The sequence below is a fragment of the Falco biarmicus genome, chromosome 4 (genome assembly GCF_023638135.1).
Source record: "Falco biarmicus isolate bFalBia1 chromosome 4, bFalBia1.pri, whole genome shotgun sequence".
Lineage (NCBI taxonomy): Eukaryota > Metazoa > Chordata > Aves > Falconiformes > Falconidae > Falco > Falco biarmicus.
In genome coordinates, this window is record NC_079291.1 from 100339910 (window position 1) to 100356131 (window position 16222).

At 39.7% G+C, this 16222-nt stretch overlaps 1 protein-coding gene across 1 annotated transcript in view; it reads left to right on the plus strand.

The window, feature by feature from the left end:
- Positions 1-16222, plus strand: part of UROC1 (urocanate hydratase 1) — a 45126-nt gene that overhangs the window by 5077 nt on the left and 23827 nt on the right. Inside the window, exons 2-8 of the mRNA XM_056334431.1 lie at positions 3611-3741; positions 6456-6549; positions 7669-7728; positions 10866-10994; positions 11675-11736; positions 12730-12796; positions 13381-13524. Coding sequence (XP_056190406.1) covers positions 3611-3741; positions 6456-6549; positions 7669-7728; positions 10866-10994; positions 11675-11736; positions 12730-12796; positions 13381-13524 — 687 coding nt within the window. The remainder of the gene's footprint in view (positions 1-3610; positions 3742-6455; positions 6550-7668; positions 7729-10865; positions 10995-11674; positions 11737-12729; positions 12797-13380; positions 13525-16222) is intronic.

Below are 16222 nucleotides of genomic sequence, written 5' to 3' on the forward strand. Positions count from 1 at the left end.
GATGATAAAGAACTTGGTTAATCTTTCATAGCCTGTAGGGCATTTATAGGAATAGCCAGTCAGAAATCACCGTGTTTACTTCCCGACCGAGCTGATCTAAACTGGGACCTATTAGGAAGACTAATACATGAAAGGAAAATGTTGCTGTTTAGAGAATAGTGCCACCAAAAATTCTGGGCCTGGATATCATCTGGTGGAAGATGACAGGTGGGAGGCAGCAATGGCTCCGCTGGAAAAGGGGCAGAACTAAGAAAGAAACTCTTGTAGAGTTAAGGAGTAGCTTCCTTTCCTCATTCCTCCCTTACCTCAGTAAACAGGGAGATTGCAAATCTGAGTGTTTGAGCGTCTCAAGATCCTTAAACTGGAAGTTCTGATCTTATTAGAAAATGGAAATGAATGATATACCTTCTGAAGAGGCGCTGGCTCTTCAACAAACACCAATTAACAAAGAGGCTAGTATACTTGATTTCTCAAGAGAACCTCCCAACAAAAATATTTACTGCTAATCAATTGGAGGAGGATTTCATGGGTTCTTTTAACTACGTTCTTCGGACATTGAAAGGTCTGAATCTTGATTGAATAACAGCAGGATCATGTTTTACTGTATAAATGCCAGTGAATTAAAAAACCAGTCACTATTAGGGTGTCTTGAGCTTAAACACAAGAATCAAACGTTAGATCCAATTGGCATATCTAAGAGGAAGACTTTGTATCCTATGCTTGCATTGCACTGAGCTGAACTGAACCAGTAACCCAGCAAATTCAGAGTGGGTTTTTTAAAGCAGCTTATTCAGGCTCAAGCTTCTAAATGCAATTGATTATTTCTCTAAGATACCAATGACTTCTGGATCTGTTTTTTCAGAGGTGCTGAGCATGTGCAGCTTAAGCTTCTGTCAGTAGAAGTTACCAACAGGAAGAACACCTAAATATCAAATGCACAATGTCTAATATTCAGAATGCAATGTGTCAGTTATAGGTAAATCCATCCTACTTAAAGGTTATAGTAATGTTTTATATGGTGCTTTAATGAAATGTAAGGAATAATGACCTTGTATTGCCTTTCCACAGATGCATGATGATCAGCCTATTTGAATTTGCTTCTTGAGTCCTTTTCTCTAGGTTATTCAGTTTATGACTCAATAATAAATATGCAAAATTCTTCCTGATGTAAATGGCAATTGCCCTTTCATAAAGCAGTCAGGCTCCATCTAAGCAATTTTAAGCACCTCAGCTCTCCTATTGAGAGACTGTTTCAGAATCTCTTATATTTAAACTTTTCTAATTTCAAGACTACATTTTTTTATGGCTAATTCACAGCTAGTTATTCCTCTTTCAGCATTTCCTTGAAGCTCCTTCCTGCTTTGACATTTATCCTGCAGTGAGACAGCAATCAAATGTCACCTTTGTTCAGTTAAGCTAAACAAGCCACAGTCTTAGTCCTCTTTTATAAGATCTCTATTGTCTGTGCATCCAAGGCGTCCTTCCCACCCTTCGTGTAATATCCAAGTTCATGTTTCATTAATGTTTGCATCATCAAAATTCAGGCTTCTGCTAATGTGTAACATTAATAGGATAGAGGCTCAGTTTAAGTGAATTTATTTGAAAATCCAAACAGATTTTGCTTGCTTGTATTTTTAGAGCTAAGAGAAATATTTGCCCATCAGTTTCATTATAATATAAATAATACATTGATCAAAGAATGAGTGAGCCTTGCCAAATTGGAAGCAAAACACTCATCCTTGATAGTTCTCGGTAGTTCTTACAGGCAGCCAAAATGCCAAATGTGGCAATGTTTTCCTCTCAATTTTGTTGTTGTTAGGGGTGTAGGTGATTTTATTCTTACTTTAGAAATTCCTTAATATCTAGAATCCACTGTGATAGCTGCTTGCCTCTGAGATTGACTTTGAAAATCCCCACATATTTTGTCATGGTGTGGATATAGCTGGGATTTTTGTATTTATTAATAATGATCACTTGAAAAATGATTGTTTATCTAATTGGAGAAGAATAAGATGGTGTTTGAAGATGGAATTTGCGTTTTCCCGTCTGGTAAATAGGTTTTCCCCCCTTGTCATTCTCTGTGTGGAATGGCAAATCTGATTTGTAGCATTTTACTGGTCTGATCCACAGCTGGTGTAAATCAGTATAGCTTCACTGATCTGAAAGGGTCTGACCCATATGCCTGTTCAGTAGCAAGTGTGCCAACAAAAATGTCTCCTGATATGGGGTGTTTTTAGATTTAGAGATGTTGTTCTCTGTGTGGTTTAAGGTATGCAAGGCCAGCGTGCTCAAATGAAGGGACTGGAGAGCTCTATCCATAAGAGCCAGACCATAGTTGTGTTGAATGAGGATGTTTATTACCGAGCTGAGGGCTTTATAGAACTTTTCAGGACTTCTTACTGGGATGGATGGTGATGATACCTAGACTGGATGGATCTACCTGTCTTTGTTCTAGATGTCTGTACTACAGCCCAGCCCTTCCCTTCCTCCAGAAAATACCTGCTTCCATAACTCTTTGAAGTGCCAATGGCAAGCGTCACAAACATGGGGAATTCTTGCTATACCCAACCCTCTCCAAAACTGGGCTTTCCTGGTTGTTTTGTAGACTGTGATCAGATTTGGAAACAAGCTTGATCCCTTTTTATCCTTTCCACAGCCATTAAAAATCAGTGTAATGAAGATGTGAAGTTCAATATGATTTGTGAATCCCTTCAACTAAAAGTAGTTTGGATAGTGTCACCATTTGTCAGGGAACTGACAAGATCTTTTAGCATCTTTGTATGAAATTGTCGTTTTAAAGATTACAAGTTCTCTATTCTCATTATGGTTTTAATGAAACGGAACATGTAATACAGAGACATGACTTAACAGACTGTTACTAAAGATAATGATTTATTTATGGTTTCTTTCATCTAAAAGGACATACTGTACTTTGCAAACCATGGGTGATGTCTTTGAAGGCAATAGGGAGTATAAGCCACTTAGCATCGTCTGCAGAATTTAATTTGGTGCCTAGTAATCACTTCAGCTAATTTGGAAGTAGCATCAATAAAATAATGTAAACCACCACCCTCTGCAAAACATTAAGATGCTAAATGTAGTGAATCTTTAATAAAACTTAGCGCAAGAACATCTTCATCTGGGAGTATGTCACAGAACTCAGGGCTAAGATCCCTTTTTTGAATGGGAAGTACAGTATGGTCTTCAGTGTCTCTAGGAGTTCAGGGTCTCAGTCTAAGGATTTCTGAACAATGTTTTCCTTGGTAGTTCAGTGCCCCCTAGCACTGTCAGAGGGAATTTGTCCATGTCTGATATTGATAGGATTGAGCACTATTTAACAAATCTCTATGGTCTCTCCATGCAGATTCAGAGGGGTGGGGCAGGGAGGGTTACATGTGTACAGCAATTGAATCTACAAGGAAAGATGCAGGTAGAAATACTTGAGTAGGAAAGCAGGAATGGAGCTCCCCTGGTGTGAGCTTGGCCTTTTGAATTATACCACCCTTGTGATAGCTTAGGCAACCTTCCAGCTCAGTCTGATTAAAGTTCAGGACCACTCACCTCCATTTCTCTTTTACCTCAGTTTGTCTCTCTTGGGTTTTTTTGGCAGCTGGCTTTGCGCAATGCCTTGCGTTATTTCCCACCTGAAATACAGAAGAAGCTGGCACCGGAATTTGGTGAAGAACTCAGGCTATACGGCCATATCTATATGTACAGATTCTTTCCAGATATTGAGATGAGGTAAGGACTAGATGGTTCACGTTGTATTTGGCTGCCATTTCCTTACCAGCTTTCACCTGTGGAACTGACCTTTACATAATGGCATTGCTGTGTCCTAATTTACCTCTTGTAGAAGTCATGTCATAACATACTAATGAAGTGCATCAGCTGAATAAATTGGATGTTCTGTGTATCACTAGGTAGCAGTGGTTTCATTTCCAGCGAGGGATACTGAATGTTTTGGTATACGCTTTGATAAAGGTGCATAACAGTGACCCTTCATTCTCAGCTTTCATCCTGTTTTCTGTCCTCGTGACAGTCCCATGGGATTAGGACAGACGGTGTGCACCCTTCTGGATAGGCTGTGGCAGGGCCAGGACAGTCTCACTGCTGGAAAGCTCAGCACCACTCAACACAGGAAAAGGACTGTGTAAAGTTGTGTGCTTGATAATGCCAGCTTTACCATACACAGAGATCCCAAATGCTCTGCCCCATGGCAAGTCTTAGTTTCTAGAGGCCAGTCATTACTCAGAGACCTCTGATTGCAACCTGGGCAAAAAACTTGCAATAGTCCAGAGCTGCTGCGTGTCAAGTCTCAACTGAACCAAGAGGTAAGATTAGATGAGTGGATGGCTTGAGAACTGCTGTGAGTGGCTGGTTGTTTCCCAGTCTCGCAGAGAAGGCCTTCTGGGCTTAAAAGAAAGATGGTATGTATTTCCAGCATTGGAACCTATATCTGACCCTGGTTTGTAATACGCTGTGCCTGTTGATCTTGGAGCATCACTTCATTCTAGGGCTGATGGGGCTAATATTTGTGGAGCAGAACAGTTTTAGAGAGGGCTGCCAGGGGCTAGCTGCTTTTTTTAGGCTGATTGATTCCTTTTTGCATCCAGCAGGGGCCTGGTTAATGTCTATACAGAAATCTGAAAAAAAACAAGCAATGAGAAAGCACTCTGATTTCCACAGATATCCATATTTCTGTGCTGTTCGTACTAGTTTGGGGTCAGCTCTTGCAAAATCCAGCTAAGGGAAGGACACCTGGAAGGCTGTCTGAAAGATATTGCAGAGCTGGACTTCAGAGAACCCTAGTCCTGAACTACAGATGTGGGCACCATCCAAGTGGGCTTGCATGAGACAGTCCACCAGCTTGTTTCCATCACTGGCATCAGTGACTCTTCGATAGCTTCGAATATTTTTTTCTTTGTGACCGTTTCACTCATCACTCAACAGATTCTTACAGTTTCAGATTAAGAAAGTGCCTTTTGTTCTCTGTAGTCTGGTAGTATTTGAGTTTTGTTCTGCATGTCCCAGGGAGCACAGTCCAACTTGGTTCTGTTCCATTTAACAGCCATGTTCCTGTACCAGCATACTCAGCCGATATTTGAACTCTGGGCTTCTTATGTTCTGAGCAATATTACGTGGAAATATCACCTCTTGATGAATTGGTATAATTCCACAGAAGTCCTATTATTTTATCACATCAAGCTTAAAAAAGCAGAAAACACTAATAAAGTATTGTGGAAAAACTCAAATGCTTTCCCTCCTCATTTGGCAATGACTACAAGGCATTTATTTTAATATCCTGATGTAAAAAGCTAGGATAACATGCATATGATTATGGGAGGAGCCCATTTGCTAAGTGTGTAGAATATACATTCCAGATCTTGGCTCATGAACTGGTCAGCGGATGTCCAATTTTTTTTTTTTTTAGTTGGCACTCTTTAGCCTAACCTTTTCAGTGTAACTGTCTTCCCTCTACAAAGCAAGAGTCCAGCCATTGAATGTCTATGGTTCAATAAAAGGAAGATCATTTAGAAACCATGTCAAATGATCCTATCTACCTTCAGGAGTTTCCAGCATCTGTAATGGAGTTGTTACTTGCAGAAAGGCAAAGAGCAAAACTCGTGATCAATGGTTGCACTTCCTTTTGGTATCATACCTTGGAGACCTCGGCACAATTGTATTAAGACCTGTGGAAACACAGCAAAGGAACTGTTCCTGCCTGCAGAGCTGCAGTATAAATCTAAGACCAGAAATTTTAGAGCAATTTGATAGGACAAACAGATGGTAGAGAAGGTATGTGAGATGATTGTGGCAGTTAGCACTGAAGCATGTTAGTGCTAGGAAACCTGACTCAGAATACCTTTGTGAGTGTACCTTACCTCTCAGCTTTGTGGATGGAATGCATCTTATTCAGTAAAAAGGCCCATATTCTCCAAACTAGTTCAGTTTTTGAGAGCTTCTTTGGGTCTGAAATTCAAGCTGGATGTTTTTTCTTAGTAGGATCTTAAATAACAAGGGCTGATGGGCCTGAAGGCAACTTCCACTGATGCTGTTTTCCTTGGCACTGCAAGACTTGGCTGCTTAGCCTGGCAACCGTGTCACAGAGGCCAGTTCCAGGATTCCCAAAATAGTGAAGTTAAAAAGCAATGAGAGCTCTTGGCCACCATATTTATAATTGATTGGGGTTAACAAGTAAGCAAATAAGCTGAATATAGTTTTTTCCCCTTGCTTAGTTTTGATAACAGTTAAAACCTGATTTTTTGGGGAAGTTATTTATGTAATTTCAGATCTGCACTTTTCTCCTTTTTTCTTTATTTCCCCTTCCCTCCTGAATAAGAGCTTGCAACCCAAACGAATGTGTTGGCATATGGGGGTATTTCTGTGGGGTATGTTGTTGTGGTTGCCCTGTGATTCGGAGTATCTCTTCTAATTTTTTGTGACTACTGTTTCAGAGCGTACCCCATAGCAGAATACCCTTGCAAGACCAAATCAGCTGCTGCCATTATGTTGATGATCATGAATAATCTGGATCCCTCGGTGGCTCAGGTAAGGTACGGTGAAAATAAGGAACCTGGATTCACAGGGCAGCAGCAAATCTGCATGTTGCTTCCTGTACGTGCGCTCACATAAAAATTGAAGAATTGAGGCATATAGGGGAAATTAATCCTTGTGCAGATGATCCTCCTTCCATGGACTGAATAGAATTTTAGTTGTTGATAAGCCTTTTGCTGGTCCTGTGCCCCAGGGTACCTGCCAGCCCCTGTATGTGTAGAGCTGGCTGCTGTGTGTGTTAGCCAAGCAGGCCAATGTCTGAAGAGCCAAGGCAGCCTCCTTATGGGTGATGTCCTAGAACATCCATTTCTCCGAGACGAAGCCTGCAAGGGACTGAATGTGATTCTGTGCTTTTCTTTTTGGTTATATTTTGATTCCTAAGGTTTGGCATCTTTTGTATTAAGTTCTTTAGTTTCCTGCTGTGCAGTTCTGAATTCTGCACAGTGGGTCCCGGTCCTAATGCAGACCTCTGAGGCCTCCAGCAACACTAGCAAGGCTCATTCCAGTTCCCACTGCATACAGGAGCTTGGTCGCTGTCTGCGAGACAGGTAGAGTTCAGCTCCTAGTACGTTGCTCCTGCAACTCACGCTGAAAAATTATTGCTGATGCTTCCTGTATCTTTGAAAGCTTGTCCCTCGAGGACCGATTGACCAGAGGATTACAGGACCAGAGTCTGTCCTTACAAGCACTACCCAGTGTAATGTATCTTTTTGCAAATGGCAGGGGAGAGGCCATGCAGCTATGCCCTGCTGGTCATAGACTCTTCCAGTGCTAAAGGCTAGTGGCAACCAAACTATAAGCTCACTCAGTCGCTCTTTAAGGGAGTTTATTGGATGTCTGTCTGATACAGAAACTGCAATTAAGCAATCACTTTGTAGTATTCTGCATCCAAAATACCATTATAACAATTACAAACACCTCATTTTGAAAAAGGTTTTTAATTTATTCTTGAATTATCACTTTTAGGATGGTATTTTCTGATTTCAATAATCTAAAGAGTGTTGATGCTATATGCTTTAGAAGAGATTTATTACTGAGATTACAAAAATTGCTTGGAGATAGCATGAAATGTTTCAGAAAATTGCTTGCCTTATGGTTAAATTCTCTTTTCAGTTTCCTCAGGAGCTTGTCACTTACGGAGGAAATGGGCAGGTCTTCAGCAACTGGGCGCAGGTAGGCCATTGCTGCTTTTGCAACTTGTTTCATGAAACCAGTTTTACCCTCCCCCATGCACATTCTGCTTAGGCAGTTTGTGATAATTCTTGGCAGTCGTTGTCTCAAAATACTCCAAAACATCCTGTCTGGATATAGGAATGCTCAGTTACGAACGACATAGATGGGAGAGCTTTATTTAGTAAGGAGAGCACAGGCAGCCCAACAGAAATACTAAACATAATACCACAAACATACCAAACTGTGTTTGATGGTGTAAAGGCCAGTTCTTGGTCTTTCTCTGATGCATTTGAATGTGTCTGTTTTACACAGATAATTTTAGAGTAAAAATGAATTCTAGGAAACAAAAAAAGTCTATCTTTTGCTTGCTTGTTTCTGGTACTTTTGCAACATTTTCCAAAACAATTAGTGGACTAAAAAAAAGGTTTTGATTTAAGAAAGTGCAATCCCGAGTCCTTTTCTAAGCAAATCAGATTAGCTGTAAATATTTACATGCTAGCTGGCCAGATCATAGTGCACTTTATTGTGTTGCCTAGCAATGTTATCCCTGATCTTCTGAAAAAAATGGCAGGTGGGTAAAAGCCTGTCTAAAATTGAAGCTGGGGTGTTTAAGGTGTAGTTGTATAATCTCTGTTCTTCTTTAGCCAAAAATGGCAATACATACACTTACTTTAATCCAAGTACTGCGAAAAGCACGTAGGAAACATTTTCAGGAGACCTTTGGCATCAGCAACATGTGTGACACGTTTTGTATGAGCTCAATTTATTCTCTCAAGAAAAAAATATTCTCTGGGGTCTGAATGCTCTTACAGGTGTGTAGTGGAAGGAGGAACATTTAGTGAACAACCATCCTGAGCAACTATGGATAGGGATAAAGGTGGTTATTCTGAAATGCCAAAACCACATCATCCCTGCAGCCTCTGGTACGCCCCAAGGCCACAGAGCGGGGACAGGTGGAGATGTGGTATTGAGTTTTGCAGTGCAGAGCAGAAATGACAGGTAAAAAGCTACATCACCCTGAAGGGCAGCATCACTCCCAAAGGGCTGGGAAGATGTTGGTTTCTGATTCTGCAGCTTACATAAGCAAAAGCTGGCTTAAGGAGCCAACTTCTATCATAAACGATAATGTATACAACTTTTAGTTTTATCTGAATCTGGCTTGCTTGTTAAAAAAAAAAAAAAAACAGCAAAACTAATGTGCAAATATAGTTCCTAGTTAAGGGACAGGAATGGATTCCTCACTGTAACATGGGACTGAGTGACCTGGGTTTTCCTCCCAGTTTGTGATTTTTCATTTGTGGCTAAAAGAAAACTCATGCTTTCATTTTCTAATCTGGTAAATGGGAGTTAAATGGAAGTCTTAGGCAGCTTTTGAGGTAAAACTGTTCTGACTGCTTTTAAAAGAAAGGCACCATGGCAATGCACACCATTTCTTTATTCTGTGTATTGATTAGTAAATGCCAGTTAACTAATACCTGTTAACTTACATGAGTTTTACAGCATTTCTGATGTGAAATATATAGCAGCCTTGACTGGACTGACATCCCTTAGGCAGGTGCTGGGCTGCAAGGTGAAGTAGAAGGGCTGCCAAAGTAAAAAATTATTTTCTTTTCTCTTGCTCTTATCCAAGCCAGAGCTATGACCTGCAGTTGTTTCACAGCAGAACAAACAAAACCTTTTTGTTTTTGCTTACTTAGGGTAGCAATCACATGAATGTTTCAGTTATGACAGAACATTTTGTTCTCTTTGTGGCTTGAAAACAACATGCTTTTTTGGAAATCTATCATTGCAAAATTCCTAGTGAAAAGGTTCAGTTTGGTTTATATCATCCCTACAGACCTGTGCTTTCTTCTGAATGATTTTAAAAGAACAAACCATGTCCAGAGCTAACTTTACAAGCCTGCAGACAACAGAACTGTTCCTTAAGCTAGGAAAGGCCTTTGCTTCCTTCTTACTAGTTGTGCCTTTCAATGCAAAAAGATCTATCTTACAGCTTCCAGTTTTATAACAATGTTTTTCCTGGCCTACTAAAGAGTTGAGAGTTCAGCTAGTTACCTGTTCTGTCCTAGGACCAGAATTTGATTGTTCAAGATTTTTTTATGAAACAAAACCAAAATGTAAAAAGCAAGGTAGTAACTCCAGTAACTCTTTGCTGTTCAACTTAACTTGCAGCTTGGGAAATCAGCTGGGTTAGAAATGGCTGGCTTCAAATCTGTACTATTTTTAATTGAGATCGAAGACACAACCACAGAGGTGAAGTGCCTGTGACAACTGGTTTTGTTTACTTGTCACTGATACTGCTGTCTCTTTGATCGGTGGTGCCATTTTTTTCTCAAAACTTTGTGTCCCTACAGAACCTGTAGCTTCAAGCTATTGCTGAATTCTAGTATTGCATGGGAGAGCTCTCCTCAGGCCTAGCTGTCACATACTAAAAGTCCCGTGGAATATAATGGTCTTTGTGATCCACAATGATGGACGTGAGTCAAATCTATGCTTAGATGAGCAAAGCCTATTTTTTGGCATACATCAAGAGTAACTACTGAATTATGCACACAAAGCTGAGATGTATTTATTTGCATACTCTTGGGTGCCTCAAGGACTTCTTTCACTGTGTATAATGAAAGCGGACTTTTTTTCTTTGAGAACAAAAATTATTTCATTTTTAAGTGCACATTGTAATATCCATTTGTTGAAAAGATGATGAGCACTAGAAGATGCTCAATTACCCATTTCAGGTTAGGATCAATACTATGCATGGGTATTTTAATCACTTTTATAGGGAAATTTTGCAGCTTGCCTTTTGAAAGATTGCCAGAAAAGTGCCAGATCCAAATGGCTGACCTCAAGATAAAATTAGAATGGCTTTAAAAATGAAGGATTTCTGGGGTTTGTACTGGAGAAATTATTCTGGAATTTATTCAGACTTTTGCTAGTTGGTGATTTATGTTTCCTGCTGAGTGATATCTCTTAACAGACTTTATTAAAAGCAAGAATGTGTTGAGAGCTCTGGCTGTTATTCCATATGTGAATACACCTCATTATCTCCATAGCTGCCTTCACACTCAGTTTAGCAGCTTCACAAAGAAACATAAATGTAGATGTAAAGATTCCCTCAGTTTCTGTGCTTTTCCTTTCAGTTCTGGTTGGTAATGCACTATTTGTCAGAGATGACTGAAGAGCAAACACTAGTAATGTACAGTGGACATCCTCTGGGACTCTTTCCCAGCCATTGGGATGCTCCTCGATTAATCATTACTAATGGCATGGTAGGTATCAGCATCTTGTTTCCTCTTTTTCCTCCTCTTCTGTTTAGTTTTCAAGTGTTTTGCTGAATTAAAATTTTATTTATACTACCTGAACTTACAACAGCACACAGGAGAATCTGGGATCCAAAATTCTGCAGCATTTATTCCGGTACAGATGCTCTCACTTCAAGTGTGCTGTTCTGCAGTGGTGGAGGGCACAGTCCCCTCCTGATGAGATGACTTCTGCTCTGACTGAGCCTGCGCTGTATGTGTTCTTGACCAAAACAGTTCAGCTAGGCTCAGTCTGGAAGATTTAAAAGCCCTCGATTAGGCAAACAGATGATTATTAATCAGATGGTCAGATATCTGGACTGCTTTGCTTGGAAGGCAAGCTGGACAAGTGAACACACTGATTCGTTGCCAGTCTTTTGAGCCATTCAATATCTACCTCCCTGCAGGCTACTTCTGTGGTTAGAGAACTGTTTTCCTTAAAACTTGCATGGCAGTCACACCGCCAGAAAGAACAGACTTTTTTTTTTTTCTAATACTAGAATGCATGGAATAAAACACCTGAACTACTCCTCTTGTTTTTCACTGGTTTTCTATGTGTGTGACCATAGTTAGAGAAATGTAGGCTATTAAAAAGAGCTGCTTAAATCTCTGATTTGCTTATGTGGGTTTTCCTTTGATTGTTTTCTTAGGTTATTCCCAACTATTCCACCAGAGATGAATATGAGAAGATGTTTGCTTTGGGAGTAACAATGTAAGAAGATATCTCACTAATAAAATTTATCAAATACTTACCTAAAATGTAATTCAGACATCAAGCAGTGGTTGGTTAAAATACCTAATGCAAATGGGTTTCAACTGTGCTGCATAAAGTCCTGGTGCTGCAAAGCATTATGCACACTTAAGTGGAATTATTTAGGAGTTTGAGTTATGTTCAGCCACACATATAAGGATGTAATTGAGGTCTGCTAGGAATTAATATTAGGTTTATGTGTGGGGCTTGGCTGAATTACAGCCTGAAGCCTTAATCATAACCTACTTATAGCGCTGGCTAGTTCCACTTTGCAGTGGTGGTTTTGCAATCTACAGAAAATAGTTATGAAACATTCCTTCACACCAAGAGAAAGCTCTAAAGTAGAGAGTTATCACTGGGTTTTTTAACGATTTTAACCTGCTTTTTTACTGCTGATTTAGTTGATAAGCACAGGATTGTTATTCTGTTGTGTACTATGGAAAGACTAAGTTAAAACCACTGGAGGGTTGGGTGTGGACAGATAAGGAAGCTGGAAGAAATGAAGGAGCATGAATAGAGAATATCCATTGCCACTTTACTGAGAATTTCATAGGAGTGCTGACAACCATTTTGGGCTAAAAACTTCAAAGGCAGCTGTGATTTAAAGCAAGAGTGCCACTGAAAACCAATGGCATAAAGGTGCCAACAAGGTGAAAAAGTGTCCTTGTGTCCTAGTCACTATGCTAAATGCCAAGACAAGTTTACACTCAGTTTTTTGACCCATGTATTTTTAAACTCAATTTAATGAGCTAAATGGTCCTCTGAAAACATGTTGGTGCCTTGCTAATGAATAAACCCTATTAAGTTGTAAATTAGATAATAGCAGATCTTTAACAACAAATCAAAGCACAGATACTTTTTTTTTGTTGTTGTTGTACTGGAAACATGTAGACACATACAGAATTCGTTCCAGTCTGAGTAACGTGGTATCGTTGTGTTCATTGCTGTTGCTAGGTATGGTCAGATGACTGCAGGGAGCTACTGCTACATTGGGCCTCAAGGAATAGTCCATGGGACTGTGGTAAGAAACTGGGCAAAGGTCTACTTGTTGATACTTTTTAGAGCAGGATATCTCCTGCTGGTGCCTGGGGTGGATTGGATTGCTGTGAGAGGATATTCTGGATACCAAAGAAATTCTTGTTGCCTGCTTCTTAAAAAATTAGCGTCCTTCCACTCAGATAGTCCATGGCATCTTATCCAGAACACAGACCTAAAGGAATCTGATATCAAGGTCTCAGTCTGAGCTCATATCCAGCTACAATAAGTGAAGTATGAATTGACCAAATGTTAGATAAAAATATTTTCTTAGCTGTTTTCCATAGTTGTCTTTTGCAACCATCCTGAATAAGTCTCTCTACCCCAAGAGCAGTATGTTGGGAACCACTGATTGTTCTGTGTCGTAGGAAAGAAATAAACATAATTGGGACAGATGGTTTCATAGCATCACTTTGTAATAAGTTTCCTTCTTAAAAGATTAAAACAGTTTCATGGTCCCAATGACCCCCAAGTTTTGAACTCTGTTTGCAAAAGGGACAGAAGATCTTTACGTTTCAGAAACTCCAGGAAAAATAGCTCCTGATAACTGCTATATTGTGTTGTGTACAGCTCACAGTGGTTAACGCAGGCCGTCGCTACCTGAAGGCAGAAGACCTGTCTGGAAAGGTGTTTGTTACTTCTGGTCTTGGAGGGATGAGTGGGGCTCAAGCAAAGGCTGCAGTCATTGCTGGGTGTGTGGGGATCATCGCAGAGGTGAGAGCAATCCTTCTTGTATTCTTCATGTGCTGACTCAGAACCCTTGTTCTTGTTCGCCTGATCTGACATGTTCCTCAAGTAACCCTGACAAGGCAAACTCAGAAAAAGATGCCCTTTTCTAAGGTCTGTCTGTCCTTTCCATTGCTGAGCAGTTTTCACTGGGTTGGACTCTAAGGACTCTAAGGGACTCTATGGACTGTAACTTGTTAGGACTGCCTCACAAAAAAATGCAGAATGATGCTGTCAGGTGAGCCATTCTCAGTGCTTGAGCTACCCTCGTTTCATGTGTGAAAGGGTGTAACTTCCACAGCCAATTCCTATGGGAACTGCATCTCTTTTGCCAAAAAAAGTGTGTTAAAAAGCTGTTAGTTACATTGTAATGAATCTACTTCCTCAGGTACCCTTATCAGGTGTAATGGAAAGTACTCGCTAAAAATGTTCGTATGATTCACTCATCAAGGTTGGGACTAACACAATTGCTTGGTGTTGTGATTCTTTAAGTCAATGGGATTTTGTAAAACTGGGAATTTTAAAGTTGGCTTCAGTATGAAGACAGTGAGGCTAATTAGAAACATGAGAATCCCAGTTTGTAGACAGTGAAGGTAAATTCTGCTAAGGGAGAATGCTGATGGGGGAAGTTCTGTACTACCGTTTTCCCTTTACCCTGAAGCTCACCCGCAGCATATATTCTTTATAGAGAGTCTTTCAGCCTGACGTAATGTTTCTTTGCTCCAAATATGTTAAAATAGCCCAGCTATTTCATCCCATAAACAAAGAGAATCTAATGATCTGTTAATCAAAGACTGTTAATGTCCAAGCAATCGCAATAGTGTATGATAGGATCAAGTGGATCTACAGATATCCTTAGCTATAATATATAATGCAGAACACTAACATCATAATTTTGGTAAGTGCATATGTTTCTAAGTTTTCAGTGAAATACATTTTTGTATAAAAAAGTAACATTAGGTTCTCCTAATACCTGCATTTTTCAGCTATTATGCTGGTCATATGTTCTGTTCTAACAAATCAGACAGAAAGATGGACTGCAGAAACACTGCAACAGTTTTTAACAGAAGATATTGCCCTGCAATTCTGTGAAAATGGTAGGGAATATCTTTAATGATATTGGCTGTTGAGAAACAATAAACATTTCCATGCATTGCTTTCCTCATGACTACCTTTGAACTCAATACACTGGGGAAACATTCTTGGCGGAGCAGATACAGGGCTGACAAAAATGCATTGTGCTCTTTTGACTGTCTGCAGGTGATGAGCTCTTGTTACTGCTCCAGAGGAAGAGAGGCTTTTGAGAACTCAACTCCAGTCAGAGCTGACTGGAGCGGGGCTTTCGCTTTCTCAGCCAAAGTCATTTATAGAGAGAATGAGCTGGCAAACCTCTGCTGTGGGCATGTCACTAGCTGTAATGAAAAGCGTAAGAATATTGCAATCTGACCAATGGTAATTATAATTAAAATTCAAAACATAATGGGTCAAACTGCCCACATGGCACACAGTAAATCTGACCTGCTCTGGCTAGCTCAGGCCTTATTTGTGGAAGGTTAGCATTTCAACTGTTTCACAAAGATGGTGCAAAAGTGGTTTTATTAACACATGACTTTTACATGTATCTGAGATCTCATCAGGCACTCCCTGCAGATGAAGTATATTTATTCAATTTATTATTGAATAAGTTATTAGTGAATAAATTATTTTTTTTCAGACTTCTACTCTGTCATCATGATCTTTCAAATGCTAAAATACAAAGGAAAGATTCCAGTGAATGCTATTCGCAGCAGTCCTTTGTCCTTTTCATCTCTACGGCTGCAGATGATTTTATTCAGGAGACTGAATATCGCCTGGTTTTTATCTCCTGTGAGATGATCCTTGTCGGAAATGAGTCTCAGGAGCACATGTGGATAGCTATATATATGTACATATTATTTATTTAAGGAACTATTTATGCAAATGACATTTTTATGTCAAATTGATGACATATCATCAAATGACAAATATGCAAATTGATGAATTGTGCAAGAGATGTCATTTTGTCAGCCAGGGCTTCCGAAGCTTAGACAGAAGGGATTAATGGTGCAAGTATTTTACCTCTTCTGTTTGACATGAAGCAGATTGTGATTTTATGAAATAATTGTGTGGAGGGCTAGACTCTCTTCTGAGCTGCGCTAAGCTCTCTAGGGTTACTCTGGAGGTGACATTAGCTCATCATCTGTGCAATTTTTTAAACTACTGAGGTGTTGATCAAAAGCAAGCATATCTTTGAAAGTGTGGTTCAAAGAAGCTAGTTTTCTTGAGTATGCTAACAAGCCTGCAATACTAAGACTGTCAGAGAGGGCTGAAGTAAAATACGTAGGATGTGGAAACAAATCTAAATAGATCTGATCTGTGTTATGCTGAGATTTAAATGAATCCAATTCCTGTAATTCATACAGACCATTTAATATCTTTCTGCCTGTGCTGATTTAAATAACTCCCAAAGAAGCTGTTCCCCATGGCACCTGACTTTATTGAATAATTCCATTGGCAGTGACACTGATATTATCATAATCTGGGGTTTTGGAAGGATAGCTTTATTACTGATGTGGGAAATGATGGAAGGTTTCTCATGCTAAGAACAATTAGGAAAGAAAGGTTTCCTGGTGTTCAAGTGACTCCTGAATACAGAATTTATTTAATT